This window comes from Leopardus geoffroyi, chromosome B2, assembly GCF_018350155.1.
Source record: "Leopardus geoffroyi isolate Oge1 chromosome B2, O.geoffroyi_Oge1_pat1.0, whole genome shotgun sequence".
NCBI classification, from domain to species: domain Eukaryota; kingdom Metazoa; phylum Chordata; class Mammalia; order Carnivora; family Felidae; genus Leopardus; species Leopardus geoffroyi.
In genome coordinates this window covers 68,581,829-68,599,912 of record NC_059332.1, presented here as the reverse complement: position 1 = coordinate 68,599,912, position 18,084 = coordinate 68,581,829, and the positions used below count along the sequence as shown (strand labels likewise).

General features: G+C 39.8%; 1 protein-coding gene across 3 annotated transcripts in view; it reads left to right on the top strand.

Annotated features, from left to right (window-relative positions):
* IMPG1 (interphotoreceptor matrix proteoglycan 1) overlaps positions 1-12,707 on the top strand; it is a 137,375-nt gene extending 124,668 nt beyond the window's left edge. For all 3 annotated transcript variants that reach the window (XM_045498833.1, XM_045498832.1, XM_045498831.1), the window contains 3 exons: positions 5,086-5,281; positions 11,101-11,173; positions 12,544-12,707. In XM_045498833.1, coding sequence (XP_045354789.1) covers positions 5,086-5,281; positions 11,101-11,173; positions 12,544-12,621 — 347 coding nt within the window. In that variant the 3' untranslated portion in view covers positions 12,622-12,707. The remainder of the gene's footprint in view (positions 1-5,085; positions 5,282-11,100; positions 11,174-12,543) is intronic.
* Positions 12,708-18,084: the final 5,377 nt, after the last annotated feature.

Here is an 18,084-nt window from a genome sequence, read left to right as displayed (position 1 = left end):
AATCTCAGAATGATACAAGTATTTCCAAGCCCCATGTGACAGCTCACTTACTTCAAGCCATGTTTATTGCTGTTACATTTTAGCAACAGAAACAAATGTGGAGTTATTGTGGTGTCAGACGGTACTTTGTACAAGGAAACATTCTGTCTAATGGAGGAGTTTTGGCAGACGATGGTTTGAACTTCGGTTTAGTTAAGAGAGCCTTTGTTCAAAGCATTCGTGGAAGTCTGATATGTAAACCCGTACAAGTGGACATGCTGGCATGCTTGCCTGCCCCCATCCCTTGTTCGCCCATTGGAGCCCTAAGGTCTCTCCTGGAGACCCCATATTTGAAAACCACTAGAATGATATCAAAAGCTGAACGTTGTAAGCAGACATGTGGATGTTAATCTGGGATTATACTTACTAGCTAACATGGACTTGAGTTTTCTTGCTTATGAAAATGAGGTCAGTGGTATCTACTTAGGAAAGTTGTGAATATTAATGAAGACTTGTTTGAAGTGCCCAACACAATGCCAAACACAAAATGGCTGTAGATAAATGTGAGCTCCCTGTTTGTGTAAATCATTGTCACTGCACTCCTGGTGAAGCTGGAGTGCAGGATCATGATCCCTAGGACTACTTTGGGAACAAGTCCTGAAATGGAATGACAGTGCCTTGACTACCTCTAGTATCCACATAGGAAGCTAAAGACTAGGCTTAGGACCTCTTGGTGCCAGGATGGACATGGAACTTTCCCACCATCTGCAAACTCGCAGACCCTGACACTGCTCAACACACTAAGGCCAAGTATCCTGGACAGAGATTGTCAAATTTGCTGTGCAGAAGAGCTCCCTACGTGAAGGACAGAAAATTAGGTCATTTTGCCAGCTTGCAATTATAGTAAGCCCAGGGGCTACACCAAGTCATACTTGGTGGGTATGATACAGGCTCATGAAGAAACCTCTCTATAGAGCCCACCATAAAAATAATGTATTTAAAGAGGGCTTAAGCAAATCCAGGAAGCTAGGGCAATTATAGACCAACTAGGCTATACACCAATCATGGAGACTTCCCTTCCTCTAATCCACACACAGCTTGATTATGACTTGAAAATATTCTTCTAGAAAATGACATCTAATTGTTCTCTTCCTAATCAACTGTTGATCTCAAATCTCCTTGAACTCTCTCTTTCCAAGCTACAGATTGTGTTCAGAACAGAGCAGTTCAGGTTTTTACTACATAATGTTTACATTATCAGTATTGACCAAATCAAGAACAGAGAGCGAGAAGTTCAGACTGATTTTATTTTTGTTTTGTGCAAAGCACTGGGGATGTGTTAAGGAGGAGGCAAAGAGTCGTGTGGCCTACAGTGAATGATGAATGAGTCCGTCATTCTAAGGAGAAATGTCTTTAAGATATGACAAAGAAAGAAAATAAAACATAGGGAAAGCTTTACTTAAGAAATTTCTACTAGGGACACCTGGGTGGTTCAGGGGATTAAGCATCTGACTTCAGCTCAGATCATGATCTTGAGGTTCATGAGTTCGAGCCCCAGTTCAGATCTGGAGCCTGCTTCAGAGTCTGTGTGTGTGTCTCTCTCTCTGCCCCTACTCTGCTTATGCTCTGTCTCTCTCAAAAATAAATAAGTAAATATTGAAAAGAGTTTTTAAAAAAAAGAAATTTCTACTAAACTTTTGTTCATCATACAGTCTCTTCTCTTCCGTGGCACTTCCTTCCCACAGTCAGCTCACAGCCAGTTCTCAGTCTTTGCCTGAAGCCTGAAGCTGTAGGTGCCCCTCCAAGTGTGGTAAGTAGAGGGCCATCAGCACACCAAGGAAAAGTATTTTTAAGGTATAATAATGGAAGTGGTATGGACTGCTTTGCAAATTAGTATTGTAAATACTGTGTCTTCTGGTACCATTCTAACTCGCTGCAATTGCCTTTACTTGCTGTGGTCCCACGGCTCCCCCTCCTGGCTCTTTCCTTCCCTGGGACTTCTCCTCACGCAGATGACCAACACAAACAGCCCGTGGTCTTTGCAACACTCAACTTTGGGGCCTCAGCTTCCTCACCTGCAAAGTGAACAAATTCATGAGAAGGTTCTAAAATACCTTTCAGCTCTAACATTCTCTCTAACATGTAAAATTTTATATAAGGCTAAAATAAAAATCTAAAGCAATTAGTTTGTCTGAAATTCTTACTGCTGCAGATTTTGAAGGGCCCAGTTGGTATTTGTTGAATCAGTGAATGTTGTCTTAGTACCCAAGAAGGTATACACAGCAAACAAATACTAAGCTCAGTGATTTGAAGTCTCCTACTTCTCTCTAGACCTGTCCTGAATAAATACCATGGGAAAAGCAAGTTATTTATAAACAAGGTACATTTGTTCTTCAAATATATCTGATCCAGGGCCCCCAAATTTGGATAAATTTATTTCCCCAACGTTGCCTGATTGCATTCTGTTCAGCCTTACTGGTGTGTAGACAATGTTGGGCAGGGCCAAAAGAAATTACGGTAAATCGGTAATATTTTTTTAATGGGAAACTCATTTGGTTATCACAGCTTTACTCTTCAGAGGACTAGAATCTGTACATTGAGTCAGCTTTCTGAGTTAGTGTATTTCTCCACTGCAGAGAGAAGGAAGTGGAGCCTCTATTCCTCCCTGGCTTCTGTTTTCAAGACTAAAAGTCTTGAGTGTAAAGTTGCTGACAGCTGTTATTTATTAAACCAGGCCCTGGATGTGAATCACCTGGGTTGTCAGGGTGAATCTGAATCATTTTCTAAACAATGACAAGGATCCCACAACATGGCCAACTTTAGGAACTTTGAAGCAGAGAAAGCCAGTTCACAGTAGTCAGGCCTGTTTGTTCAAGCTGCAGAGAAATAGAACTTCACGTAAGGTCTTCTAGCATTGTCTACCTTGCTGGGAGACCCAGGTATATGTTTTCAAGGAAGTACTCATGCCCACAGCTTGGGCTGGTTTTATTAATCTACCTTACTATCACTTCTTCCACCACAGGGAGGCGCTGGATCAGGCTAGTGAATGAAGGGGTTTATTGGAATTCTCACCCCATGCCATGTCCCCCCAGTGACCCTACACAGAGCTTATGTGGGCAGTAAATTCGGCAAAGCAGCTGACTATGTTCTTCTCCACTTGAAGATTCACAATAGACATTAGCTTATTAATGACCCTAAAGAGATTTAAAAGTAAAAGGAGAAGAGGGTGAGATTGGAGGGAAGAAAGAGAAAGAGAAACAAGGGAAAGAGAAAGAAACCTGTTACATTTATTTCACCCTGCATTAGAAAACAAAGAACAAAAACAAAAAGTACTTATTTAGCCACCAACCTCTTTCTAGTATAAAAACTATTAAATCCTGCTGACTTAGAGTTCTGCAAATGTTCCCACTTGGGGAATACAGGACAAGATGATCACTGAAATCATCCTAATTCTGACAGTTCTAAGTTGTGTTCACATGTCTTCTAATGCACAATTCTGATCATACCCTTCCCTTGCCCAGAAATCCTCCATGGCTCCCACCTGCCTGGAGAGTCCAAATTCCTTAGCATGGCATCCAAGACCTACCAGAGTTTGACCTTAACTTACCTTTCCAGTCTTAGTTCCCTTCCTTCCAGTCCACAAGGTTTTGCTGCCTCCAAACTGGGCTTTCCTGGCTCTCTTTTCTCATATCTGTTGCTCTCCCTCCTCTATGCCTCTGTTGATGCTGCTGGGTCCAGCTGGAATGCCTTTCCTAGTCTTTGGGCATACAAATGCAACTCACTTTAAATAATTGAAACAACGATCTCTTCTCTAACCTGTATTTGGAGCTCATCTTACAGCTCTTACAGTGGACAAGGTACGGGGCTTTTCCTATAGAAATATCTATATGTATTTCTTACCTTCCCCTAGGCTTCTTGGAAGAATAGCTTTATGCATGGCTACCTGTGCCTTAGCTCCTTGCATGGAGTGTGTTCCTTTTGAAAGAACAATCTGAAAGATAAATGGCTGCTGTAATTCAGCAGGAGCTCCTTCCAGGGCAGAAGGAAGAAGTGTCTTCGGCCCAGAGGCTGGTTCTGCCATCAGCATTGGGGGACTCAGGCCATTTGCCTCTCTGCCTGAGAGCTCAGTGTGCTTAGCTCTATAAAAACAGGGAAGAGCTGGCAGGGGCCACAGGCCTTCTGAGCTAAATACTCTGAGATTCTCATTTACAAAAAAAAAAAAAAAAATTGAGACACAGCTACAGAATTTAAAGTAAAAGAGAACAGTGACAAAACAAAACAAAACAAAAAAAAAACAGAAACTAGAGATCCACTTGAATTTTAATAGAGGAAAAATGATTAACCCAAAGGAAAGATCTCTAACACTGGGGCCAGAGGGATCAGCAAGGGACTAAGAGAAAGATATTTTTTAAAGCAGTAACTTGTCCTGAGTTCTCAGAACTGTCCACATAAACGACTACTTGACTACTTTACAAGGTATACACCTGATCTTAAATATATACTTTCGTAACTCATTGCTGCAGAAAATGCTTACTTTAAAAACCTAACAAAAAACCTTAATTCTCTACTGCAGTGGTTCTCAAAGTGTGCTCTCCAGATCAGATGCATCAGCATCACCTGTGACCTCCCTAGACCTACAGATTCTCAGCCCCCATCCCAAACCCTTTGCATCAGAAACTCTGAGGCTGGGGCCAGGAATCTGTTTCACAAGGCCTCTAGTTGATTCCGATGCACCACCAAGTTTGTTCATGATTATATTCAGAGTAAATATGTTATCATTGTCATAAACTCAGATACAGAAATGTGTGTTTCCCTTTTCATTCCAGTCTGTTATCACTGCTGTACAAACCAGTCCAAAATGGAGTGATGGCAAATATATTTGGTCTCTTGCCTTTGACTTCTGCCTGTTCCACTGCTCAGGAATCCATGCATTCATTAAAATCCATCCCATACCCGGGCTCTGTGCTGACAGCTCAGAGCCTGGAGCCTGCTTGGGATGCTGTGTCTCCCTCTCTCTCTGCCCCTCCCCCACTCATGCTCTGTCTCTCTGTCAAAAATAAATAAACATTAAAAAAAATTGTTTTAAATCTGTCCCATATCTTACAGCTGATCAAGCAGACCCTTGCAAATTCCTGGCCTGTGGCGAATTTGCCCAGTGTGTAAAAAATGAGTGGACCAAAGAAGCAGAGTGTCGCTGCAGACCAGGATATGAGAGCCAGGCGCGCCTGGACCGCCGGGACTCTGGCCTCTGCACCCCCATAGAGGGATGTGAGGTCATCCAGGGAAAGGGAGCTCCGTGCAGGTAGGTCAAGTACAGTAACTTTATAGACCCAAGGATTTGTTACTCTTGATCTTGAGAAACCTGTCATTAGAATGAATGCATATGGCCCTTTAAACTCACATGGTTCTCAATCTCCAGTGAACATCAAATCTTCCAGAGGAGGACTTATTCAAACACCTGGCTGGACCCTGCTAGGCTCTCTTTTGATGCAGTACGTCTGGGGGTACCACCTTAATTGGTGTTGAGGTGTGTGTGCATGTGTGTGCCTGCGTGTGTGTGTATTTGTTTTTTTTCCCCCTATTTGTAAAGACAGTTTTCATCATAATAAATTTGGAAAATATACAGAATTATGAGCAAGAAGATAAAAAATCATGTGATATTCACCTTATTAGCTATTATTATCTTTTGATGTATATGTTTATACAGAATGTTTACATAGAATGTTCTAAAGCAAAATGGAATCAGACTGGCTTCTGGTTTTATACTCAGCTTTTGTACTTAGAACATCCCCCCATGGCATTAAATATTTTCCGTACCGTCATCTTTAATGATTACATAGTAGTCCTTTCTTTAGGTCTGCTGCATTTAGTCAATCTTTATTTCCAACAGAAAGGTTAAGAGAAGCTCTTAAGAAGAGGGAAAAAGAGTAGGGATTCATGACCCAGGCTTTAGGGTGTAGGTGACGTTATGAACGGTCAGGGAACATGAAGCCTCCCGATTCTTCTCCAAATCCTGTGATACCCAGATAAGGTCCACACTGTGCACTCTGACCTCGGAGAGTTTCTTCGTGAGCCTGTCTCACTTTCCTAGTCATGAGTTTCCAAATACACACACCTGAACATTTCCTCAGGCTTTTAGACCACCTTGTACCCCTATCTTTAGTAGATCATCATGGTTTTTTTTTTAAAACTGTCCTCTTACTCATCTAGTGGCCACAGTCTCTAACTTCCCACCACGGAGCTCATGGCCATCAGTTCCTCACTCAATAAAGAAGCAAGAGAGGGGCGCCAGGGTGGCTCAGTCATTAGGGTCATGATCTCAGTTGTGAGATGGAGCTGCACGTTGGGCTCTGCCTGACAGCAGGGAACCTGCTTAGATTCTCTTTCTCCATCTCTCTCTGCCCCTCCCCTGCTCTCTCTCTCTCTCTGTCAAAATAAATAAACTTAAAAAAAAGAACCTAGAAAGATTTAGCCTTTCTCTTCTTGAAACATAACCCTGTTCTTTTAAAGTTAAAGACACATTAAAGACAACTATCCAATAATGGTTAAGAAGCAATATTCTGGAGCCAAATTGTGATTAAAATTTTGGCTTAGCAATTTACTAATCAAGTGACCTTGAACCAATTACTTCTCAGAATTTCTATTCCCTCATTGAATCAAACCTTTTTTAGACTAATCAAACCTTTTGGGTTCCTGCAGGGGGCATATGAAATTACGTTTATAAAGCATCTTTACAAAGAACATAAAGCACAGAATGTCCATTCAGATGAGCGAGGGTTACGATAATGCTGTCAACTTTCTCCAGGTTAATCTCACTTAAAATCACAACAGGATTCTAAATGGAATCTGACATTGTTCCTAAAATCCTCCAGAAGTGAAAATGAACAACAGAAAATCTTGGAAGTACAATAATGGAGAGATTTCTCTGTAAGAGAATAATACATAAAATAATATTTAGAACACTAGGACAATAAATACACAGAATAAATATAAGACCCAAATAGATCCTTATATTTAGGGAGTTTTTTAATGTTTATTTATTTTTGGTGGGGTGGGGGGGGAACGGGGAAGGGCAGAGAGAGAGGGAGACAGGCAGGCTCTACGCTGATAGCAGAGACCACAGTGCGGGGCTCAAACTCATGAAATGTGAGATCATGATCTGGGCCAAAGTTGGACACTTAATCGACTGAGCCACACAGGCACTGGAATTTATTTTAATGAGCATTTCAAATCAGTGGAAAGTATGGACTGGTCAATAATGGTTAGAGTACAATTTGACCTTCTATTTAGAAAAAAATAAAATTACTTTTTACACAGATCAATTCTATATCAAAGATTCAAATCTAAAATCAAAACTCTGAAAATTGAGGAAAACTATCTTTAAAAACATTTCTAATAATCCTGGGCTTAAAAAAAAAAACCTTCCCTAATTAAGATACCAATCCCAGATGACATTAAGAAGAGGATTTCTACAGGAAAAAAGTCACCACAAATAAAATTAACATATTAAGAAGGTGGGAGAAAAATATTTACAACCTATTTTATATCTTAAAAACTCATATAAGAAATCCAGATGACCAAGAAAATGTAGGAAAAGATGCTCACTCTCACTATAATCAGGGAAATCCAAAAACAATAGAGATAGCATTTGTGAGTTTGTGAGTTTGGTAAAAATAAATAAATAAATAAATAAATAATAATATCCAGTATGGGTAACGTCAGGGAAAATGAGTTCTTTTTTTTTTTTAATGTTTATTTTATTTTTGAGAGAAAGAGAGAGAGACAGAGTGCGAGCAGGGGAGGGGCAGAGAGAGAGAGAGAGGGAGACACAGAATCCAAAGCAGGCTCCAGGCTCTGAGCTCTCAGCACAGAGTCCGACGCGGGGCTCCAACCCACGAACCGTGAGATCATGACCTGAGCGGAAATCATGAGTCAGGTGCTTAACCGACTGAGCCACCCAGGCACCTCCAGGGAAAACGAGTTTATCAAGCGTTGCTGGTGGATCTATAAATTAGAAAAACCTTTTATCAAGAAATATTTGTTAGTATCCATAAAAGTTTTCATTTGATTCAGATACTCTACTTTTAGACAATTATTCCTACAAAAATGACTGCATTTGTGCACTAAGATATGTTTATAGAAATGTTTGCAGCATCATTGCTTTGAATCATGCCCATCTATGGAGAAAGAGTTAAATCATGCATAGTGTGTCAGTCACTAAGGAACACAGCAGTTAGAAAGCAATGATATAGCTCTACTGGAGCTGCTATAAGGAAAAAAAAAAAGACATTTGATTAAATGAGAAAAGTAAATTGCAGAATAATAGACCTTGTTTATGTAATAACCTAATAATTAAACTATGTACTTATAGTAGGTTCAACTGTGTGGCATTACCATTCTGTCAGTTAACAAATCATCAAATATTGGCAATTTTGTATGGTTCACTCAAAGATGTAAGGAAAAGCATAGCGCATATGTGGAATGACAGATGCACTCAGCTACTATTCCAGTTAACAGTGGAAAGAAGAACTGCTCAGTGTTATTTTTTTTTCTTAATGTTTATTTTTGAGAGAGAGAGAGAGAGAAAGCATGAGCAGAGGAGGAACAGAGAGAGCAGGAGACACAGAATCCAAAGCAGGCTTCAGGCTCTGAGCGGTCAGCACAGAACCTGATGCTGGGCTTGTGAAAGCTCAGAGCCCAATGTGGATCTCGAACTCACAGACCACGAGATCATGACCTGACCCGAAGTCAGACGCTTAACCGACTGGGCCACCCAGATGCCTCAAGAATTGCTCAGTGTTAAATGCTAAACTCGGATCTCCTCAGCATGAGGACAATTCCCATTGCCCTTGCGTGCTGCCTCAGACACTCAGCGTGGAAGACCCCTGAGTATAGTGGTGCTGAGGGGCCCCCCTGGATCCTCGCCACCTCCTCCTGCTCCTCACAGGATGCCACCGTTTATGTGACTCTGACAGTTTACGTATATGAGGTTTACTTACATGACAATTTAAGACCTTATCAACCATAGACAAAGACAGTGATGAAGTCTGGAGGCTTTGGAATTCTAATTCCAGCTCTACCCCAACTAGTGACCTTGGGCAACCTTAAACCTCAAATTTCTCATTCAGATAAGGGGGATAATCAGAATACATCCACTGGTTTAAGTGAGGGATAAATTAGACACTCTTTGGGGTAAACAACCCTGCCTCTAGCATGGTTGGAGCTGGTTGATGATTATCCACAAAGGGCAGCCCCCTAAACACAACCTTAGATTCCCTGTCTGGAATGCAAGCCCAAACGCAGAAGCACATCGGTGGAGGACATGAAAGTGATATAACACCGAAAGCAGCACCCTCTCAAGAATTGTAAACTCAGCTGCGATTTTGTTAGTCTACCTGAAAATGAAGGGAGAGATGGGAAATTGTACTGAGGGCAAGAGCCGTGCTGAACAGATGAGTCCATTGAGTTACAACAAACATTTTCAGTTTGTTTTCTTTGTCATTCCACTGCCAAGCCTTCATTCATTGTATTTTCACCTTTATTCTTCCTTCTTTTCCTCCATTCAGTATTTATGACTGTACTCCATACGTTTTTCCTTTCCTTCAATTGTAGATGTTCTGTAGATAGATTCAGTTGTATGGAACTTGGCAAAAATTCTCCCAAGAATAAACAAAATTTTCATTTTCAAAGGTCTCTTTTTTAAAAGCTTAATGAGTTTGACTTTCATTAATCACAATTATTATTATACATATTCCAAAAATACAAATCTTAGATCTAATAGTGAATAAATTATGACTTTTCCTCCTCAGATCTAAAACTTTTCACTTTGTCCTTCAACTTAATGGGCCTAATTTAATAGGCTCCTAATACAGGAGCCAGATTAAGGAAATGATGATGCAAAGTGACATCTCTGAGGAGATTTTTATAATAAGGAAGTACTTGTCTTACTACAGTAAGATCCCAGATTTACTCACTTGCTACACCTCAGATGGGGGAGGGGTCCATTTTTCATCTCTTGTAGCTGTTCCTAACTCCCTTAGGAGCACTTTCTCCACTGGATGGAGAAGGAGTGGGGGTGAGGGGAGGAGCCAAGAGAGGGAGGAGTTAGAGTTTAATATAGTCCAATCCAATTTTTAAAACTTCATCTGATTAACAATTGAAGCAATCACTTTAGGCAACTCAGTTCCTTTGGAATATATAATCAGCCTTAAAAATCTTTTCCCTTCCTATCCTTTCTCCAAGATGGTATCTAGATGTATGGGGAGTGGGGAGGGGGGGGGGGTGGAGACTCTCCCTGCCTCACCAGGCCCTGTGGAAAGCCTCTATCCTCATATTTACCTTACCTGTGATCTCTCAGTTCTGACCCCACACACCTACACATCCCTTAGTATTCTCAGAGCCTCCAAATCACCCAACCAGGGCAAGTAGGAACCAAACATGCTGAAGAACAAGGAACTTATTTCCTCAGACTACACCTCCAGGATAGCAGCTTCCTTCCTCCTATAGTGATACCATCTCTACGCCTTTCCCTGAAATTATTATGGACAGAATATTGGGAGAAAGAAAACAGTTTACTGATAAGGGAATGAATATATGTCACAGAACATCCCCCAAATATTATACCCATTTTATAATGTAGAGAAGGAAAGGGCAAGGTGCAAAAGGTGTATACACTACCATCAGAAATTGTATAATATGTATGTTAAAAAATGTGGAATTATATACATCAAATTATAAAGTAACTTTTGTTTTTAAATTGTACAAACAAATGTCATTACACGTGGTTGTTGTTCAACAACCACGACTCACGACTGTAAAAATAACTCAGAAAAGAAATAATTCCACTTTTTGCGAGATGAAGTTATCCCTCATCTTTCTCTCGAGCTCTGTTCAGGCTTTCCGAGACCACTGCCCAAGAACGGTGAGCCAACTGGGAGGTGAGAATCAGGGGCAGAAGCAGAGAGCACACTTCTTCAACTCTCACTGGCAGCACCTGCAAAAATGGGCGATCCATTTTCATTGTTGTCATCATTTTAAAACGAAAATAGTAGGAAGTTGTAGTTGCTCTCAATGTTGATAAGCCCAGGAAATAAAATACCATATTTTTGCTTTCTTTTGTAGGTCACCAGGTCACTCTAAAAATCAAGCATACAAAACTAGTGTTAAAAAATTCCAACGTCAGCAAAATAACAAGGTAAAGTAATACTTTTACATGTTGGTTTTACTGAATTTTTAAGAAAATTTAAACTATTTCTAGGTCTGACTTTTGTTTTAAAGAGAGATAAGAAAGAGCACTTTGCCTTTATTTGCCGGGCTTTTTAATTGAGTACGTAAGGGCAGGGGGTATTGTAAGGGGATTTGTTGGTGCAAGGAAGATAGAGACAGAGGGCTGGCATTATCTGAAATGTGTAGACAAAATAATAAAATAACAGAAAAACAAGCCAAGTATTTTATTCACTTTTTCTTATAAAGATATACATGCCATTTATCAAATGTATTGCAACAGGTTGAAATTTTCATAATAACTCATATTCTTGGAACTGAATCATTTTATGCATATTCTTGTATCTTCTTTTGATTTCAAACAATGAGCGAAAGCAAAAATTTATGTAGAGAAATATATAGAAGACACATGATTTGTGAACAATGGGTAACTTCAAAAATTCCTATAATTTCATCCTCAAATATTCCTTCCAGTGTCCTAGGTATCCCTTTCAAAGTATTCATCCAACTTATTTGACTAAAATAATTCTGTTTTACAAAGGGAAATAACTTATCTCTAACCAGGTTAAATATAGAGATTAAAAAACATACCTTCTGAGAAAATACCTTGGACAACTTTTATCCTAAAATTGCCTAGTTTCAAAAATTGTACCTAGTCTTTGATGTTTTGTAAAAGTGAGTGATAATCAGCCAGTTCCCACTCTACCCGAAATCTATAGTGTTGGATGGAAACAAACACATCAAAGCTTATACTTGAAACAAGTTATTACCATCAATATACAATCAAGGATGCTGAGGCAACCACACCAAATACTAATCATAATTCCATGTAGCCAGGTGCACACGGGAATAATGTGTGCCGTATTTATTTCCTGAAACAAAGGAAATTGGAAAGACAGAGGAAGTTCAGTCTTGAGCCATAAAATGACAACGAAACACCATGTCTGCTATTAATAAAATGTCCAGGATGAAGCAAACACTAAGTAAATCCTAGAGCGCCAGGTAGATTTAAGGACCACATTTCAAATGAAGCAGCAGCATGGAATAATCATGTTTGCTGAGGTTGGAAGGGAAGGTGGTGACTTTAATTCACAAACTGCCCCCTCTGCTCTAAGAGATGCTTCAGCCTGAGAATCTAAATGGGTTTAAGAAGAGATGGAATACATTCCTACTAGGTTATAAAGTTAGGAATATTTTGGAGGGCATCCCCAAACCTTTCAAAGAAGATATCCTAAATGGCAAGCATACTCTTTCAAACACCAGCAGAGGCAATATTAGAATGAAATATTGATTTGACCTCAGATGGCATTTCGTAAGCTCTTGAAACTATTTCTCTTCCAGATAATCAGGAAAAGAGATTCTGAATTACTGGCTGAAGGATACGAAGAATTTAACTATCAAGATTGGGAAGGAAATTAAAAACTAAAAATATGCAGATTATAATTTAATCTGTCTCAAGAGAAATGGATTGCTTTCTCAAGGAAAATTGTGTCCACTCTGTGAAAATTCTGAAAACACAGGCAGGCATATTTACCGGTCATCCGAATCCAGGCATATAGTCAACATTGAGGAACAACACACACCATATTTCAAATAGGGAAGAATTGTGAACTTGATGACTGATACTTTCCACATAAAAAAGATGCTTATTATCAAAGCGCAAAACACAATCACTGACCGATAGTCGTGACAGCAAACCAGGTTTGCTTCCAGCTGCCCTCAAAACACTACTCACAGATCATTTACAAGTGCAACTTACCTATTGTTTTGGGGAGGCTGAACAATATATCAGGAAGCAAATCTCTTCATGTGTTACAGTGCACGTGAAATACATGTATGCAAGGAGATGCAGGTCTCTCTGAAACACAGATGTATCCAGTATGTAAACAGTGGTGAGGGTATATATGCTCTGCACTTTAATGTCTGTAACGCACACACACGCACACACACACACACACACACACACACCTTCAGTTCTTCGGCACGCTAGTTTTACAAGAAATTAGTGCTTGCACAGTAGATCGTTTTGTTGCCAATAATTTCTGAATTGTTCCTTTAATAGAAAAAGGAACTGGCATTCAGATATATATACTATGGGAAATCTAACTTTTCTTGTTACCACATAAAGCTATTTTTTTTAACTTTATTTTTGAGAGGGACAGAGACAGCATGAGTGGAGGAGGGGCAGAGAGAGAGGGAGAGAGAGAATCCCTAGCAGGTTCCATGCTGTCAGCACAGAGCCCAGTGTGGGGCCCGAACCCACAAAACCGTGAGATCATGAGCTGGGCCAAAACCAAGAGTCAGACGCTCAACCAACTGAGCCACCCAGGCACCCCCCCGCATAAAGCTATTTTAGAGGAAGACACTATGTTGGAGGGAAAAATTACATTGTACTTTGTGACATAACCAATTCCTATTTTCCACCACAGAGAACTGTCTTCCTAAAATTTAATAATTCTATTGAATACTTCTTGACATTAACTTTGCTGTGTGCACAGGTAGATTGGCATCAAAGTAATCCAGTTTAGTCAGTTTTTAAACGTGCTACTTAATGAAAAATGATTTCTCTGTATCTATTTCAAATGTTCCACTACTAATATATTTGCTGCAAAACCTTAATTTCAATAAAATGTAAGCACTATATTCATAGATTTTTAATAAAATGGATCTGTGTTTTAGTAGCTGTTCCCTGGATTTGCTTTATGGATTATGACACATGATTTTAATGCTATCAAAAGATGAGAAAATATTCAACGTTGGCAGCACCATTTTAGCAGTAAAACTTCAAGAATAAAAACAAGTATTTCCTAATGAAGACATATTCTTTTGGGAAGTGGTATCCCCTCCTGGTTACAAACCCTTGCAAATTCACTCCTGTTGGCCTCAGAAATGCATGGCTCTCAACCCTATTCCCACCCCCAATCGTTCCCTAAAGTGAGGACCTGTGATTTGGGAGAAGGAATTCAAACTGTGACATGGTGATCAAGTGCCACAAAGAACGGTGGTAGGAGACGTACCTACTCACTTATCTCTGGAACCCAAGGGAAAACACGATTGTTAGAAGCATGATAGGCCAACCAAAAGCACATGAAAACGATTCCATCAAGAGAAAAAATTAAATTCTAACACTATCACCTCCTCATAATGTGCTCTCCACCCTCTACATTTCAGTTGTGCTCTAACAAGAGTAAGGAATGTAGTTTTTGATGGGGAAAGAGAACTAGGCGAACACTTCATTCTGTTAAAAAGGGTCCTGCTTTGAAGCCAGTGTCTCTCACTCACTGGATCACCCACTTTTCAGATTGGTCTTTTCCAACCAGCCAGAGAAGAGCTGTTGACCTGCACTCTCAGAAACCCCACCTGGATCATTAGGTTCCAAATGAGAGGCAGGAAGTAGCCTATGGAGACTATCTACATTCAAAGTCTCAGCAAGAAGGCCTCTTCTTTGGATCCCTAGATTTTACTTCCTTTGTCATGTCACAGATTGGTAAGGACCTGGGGAAAGGTAGCCAAGATTTGGGTTTTCTCTAGTTGATGAGGGAGCGTGGGGCAAGCTGAGGGCAAAATACAGTCTAACAGCACCCCCACCCCCCAGGTGGAATATGGGTGATATTCCTCGGACACTCCTGGCTGCCCAAGAACCAAGAAAAGGGATTTAAGTGCTTGCCATGGTAATGTGGGAAACTAAGGCAAATGTAAAATCAAATTCCCTTACTGCCTACAGCCCATTGACCTCCCTCTAGGAGCTCAGCTGCTTCGATGATGACATTTTGCTGGGGGCAAAAGGGAATCTTGGCTTAACATTATCCCAACCTCAAGGATCCTGTAAGTCTACTTCCTTTATCCCAACTGCCCAAAGTTATATGCTAGCAATCATACTCCAAGCCCCCTAATATATATCTTAGGGGTCTCATGACTGAGGTTTTATTAAAAGGTAATAAATGGTGTTTCCCTAGCAACAGCTAGCCCCTCAAGGTCCTGGAAACCTTGCTTCCAAAATTCCTTAGAGATTTGTTCTATCCCTGACCCCCTCCCAACCTGAGGGTATATAAGGAGTTACCTGTTATGACCCCATGCAGCTCTTCATACCCATGGATCTTGCCCCCACACTCTAGTAAATCACCTTTTCTTGCACCAAAGAGGTCTTCAAGAATTCTTTCTTGGCCGTTGGCTCTAGACCCCATGAACCCCCATTACCCCAAAACTTCATCATAGTCAATGTGAGTAGTTGTAGACCGCATATGGTCAGTCCTGTTTGTTCCCTGGATGGGAAACCCATAAAAGTTTAGGACCAAAACTCAAGGATATTCCAATCAGTCACCTGAGTTCCATTGCCTCTTCCCACAGCCATCTAGCACAGGGGTTCCAGCTCAGGACCCCAGACTTCTCCAATTGATTCCATCTGAGACGTGGGGCAACAAATGTAATGCTTATAATTGTTTTTAACACGCTGTAACTGTATTAAAAGCACAAGATGCAAGAGGAAGTTCTACATAGACGGCATTTATTATTTCTATTTCCAGTACATCAGTATTTTAGGAAATAATCAGATATACATTTTTAAGGAAATGAGGAAAAATTAAGTAACAGTTGCAATTAGATGGATTTTCAAAAGTGAGAAGAAAATGGACAATAAGCCAATCTGAGGTTTGAAGGTGAGATTCTGCATAGATTCAAATTAGGATTAAAGATTCTCATTTTAATGTACATTTTTTCCTGATTATCTTTTGAAAGATTTCTGGAAAGTCTGCCAACCAAACTTACTTCATCTATTAAGTTGGTGATGGGGAAGGAAGAATACACTGATGTGAACTGAACTTAACTGTATTCAATGATCTGGTACTGACGTGGGTAGACTCTACCTCTCAGAGTCTGTCCAACTCTATCCCTCCATGAGGCTTACGCACAGAATGTCTACTCACTGCTCATCTTCTCCAGTGTGGCGGTGCCATTTCTATATGCTAAGAATTTATACACCAGGTCTACTGTAACCCAAGTTTTAATAACCACAGGTTCTGCTTCTATATTACATATAATTCACTCTAAAACTCAGCAAAGATCAGGAGTGCTTTGTCACCTAAAATGTATCAGTGTTGTTCAACCTGGGGAAGTAGAGTTTTCAGGGGAAGACCCATTTCTTTCTCTTCCATCACTGTTCCTCTTCTCTTTCCTTATTGTTACAACTGTTCCCTCGACTTGTCCTTATTCTCATTTTTAGTATCTTCTGCCCTCTCATCCCTTGTTAGTTTGTCTTCTGGGAGAAATAAACTCTCAATACTTGTTATTTCTGGCAATGAAACATAGAATATGTCACACCTTCTGGAGATGTGGAATGACAAAGGAACAACCCTTTGTAAATCTACAGGGGGCTACTCAAAACAATTTTTTTTTATTCTTTTTGTTCCACATGATTGGAGCAAAAACATTTATATCTCGTTCATGGTCTAGAATTAAATTACTTGATCCCTCTGGATTTCTTTTACCTCCTCTGTAAAAGGAGGCAGACCAACCACTAACATTGTATTAACTGATGATTCATTCAATAAATATTTCTTCTACTTATCCAAGTACTCTTACAGTCCTTCACAAAAAGAAACCAAAGAGCTACGTATCTGGATCCCCTGAGAACCATAGTAATAACCTGTGAATTAAAATATTTTTTTAAAAATCCAATTAATAGAGCTCTACAATTAATCCTATTATTCCTGCCTGTTTCTTCTATTCTCTAGCTAAGCTTCCACAAATACCACCTACCTATTTTCCACGTAAGATTATATTTTCTTTGTTGTTTGCAAAACAAAAGTGTTCACTGTGTTACAGGAAAGAATGACCTATTAAAAAGACATTATAGGAAGCAGAATGTAAGTTACAATAGAATGTCTCTTGTGTAGGCTTATACTCCTACGTGCATTATTTTATTTTTTCCTCACATAATCCTTTGAGAAGGTGCCATCTACTCAACTTTACAACAAAGAAAATTCACTGTTCTCTTGACATGTGTGTACTAAAGAAACTTCCTTTCTCTCAGTGCATACCCATAGCTCATAATACATATCTCAAATGTGTTAGTGGAATTAGGAATTACATTATAATCAAATTGAATTTTTCCTTCTCATTCTTAGTATTTTATGTATGTCTACTTTTGTAAAGTATACACTAAGGAAGGAACATGTACTGAGTAAGAAAACCCATTAAAAGAAGATTAGTTCTTGGGGCGCCTGGGTGGCTCAGCCAGCTGAGTGTCCGTCTTTGACTCAGGTCATGATCTCACGGTCCGTGAGTTCAAGCCCTGTGTCAGGCTCTGTGCTGTCAGCTCAGAGCCTGCAGCCTGTTTCAGGTTCTGTGTCTCCCTCTCTCTCTGCCCCTCCCCCGCTCATGCTCTCTCTCTCTCTCAAAAATAAACAAACATTCAAAAAAATTTTTTTAAAAAGAGATTAGTTCTTAATATACAGTACACTGGTTGAAATTTCAAATTTTAAATCTCAATTCAAATGACATTAAATAGAAATTGACTTTTGATTCCTATAGTTTTCACACAACGTTTATGGGTTTGACTGTGAACGCTGTAAAGCAGCTATATCCACATCTTTTAGAACACCATTTCTGCTACTTCTTTTAAAGGCTGACAGGCTCCCAAGTTTTTCCAGCAAAGGGGCATGTGTGTGTGTGTGTGTGTGCACGTGTGTATCTATTATATGTAGGTTACTGTAAATCTATCTGAATTAGGGCAATTCTCCTGGTAGCCAAAATTAACTCAGGAGACAACTTTAAATAGATAAGTTCTAGGACAGCTGTGTGACATAATTAGCAACAAAATAGCTTAAAACTGTAATTTTATTAGCTATTAAAATAAAAAATGAAAGACTTGCAACAATGCTTTGC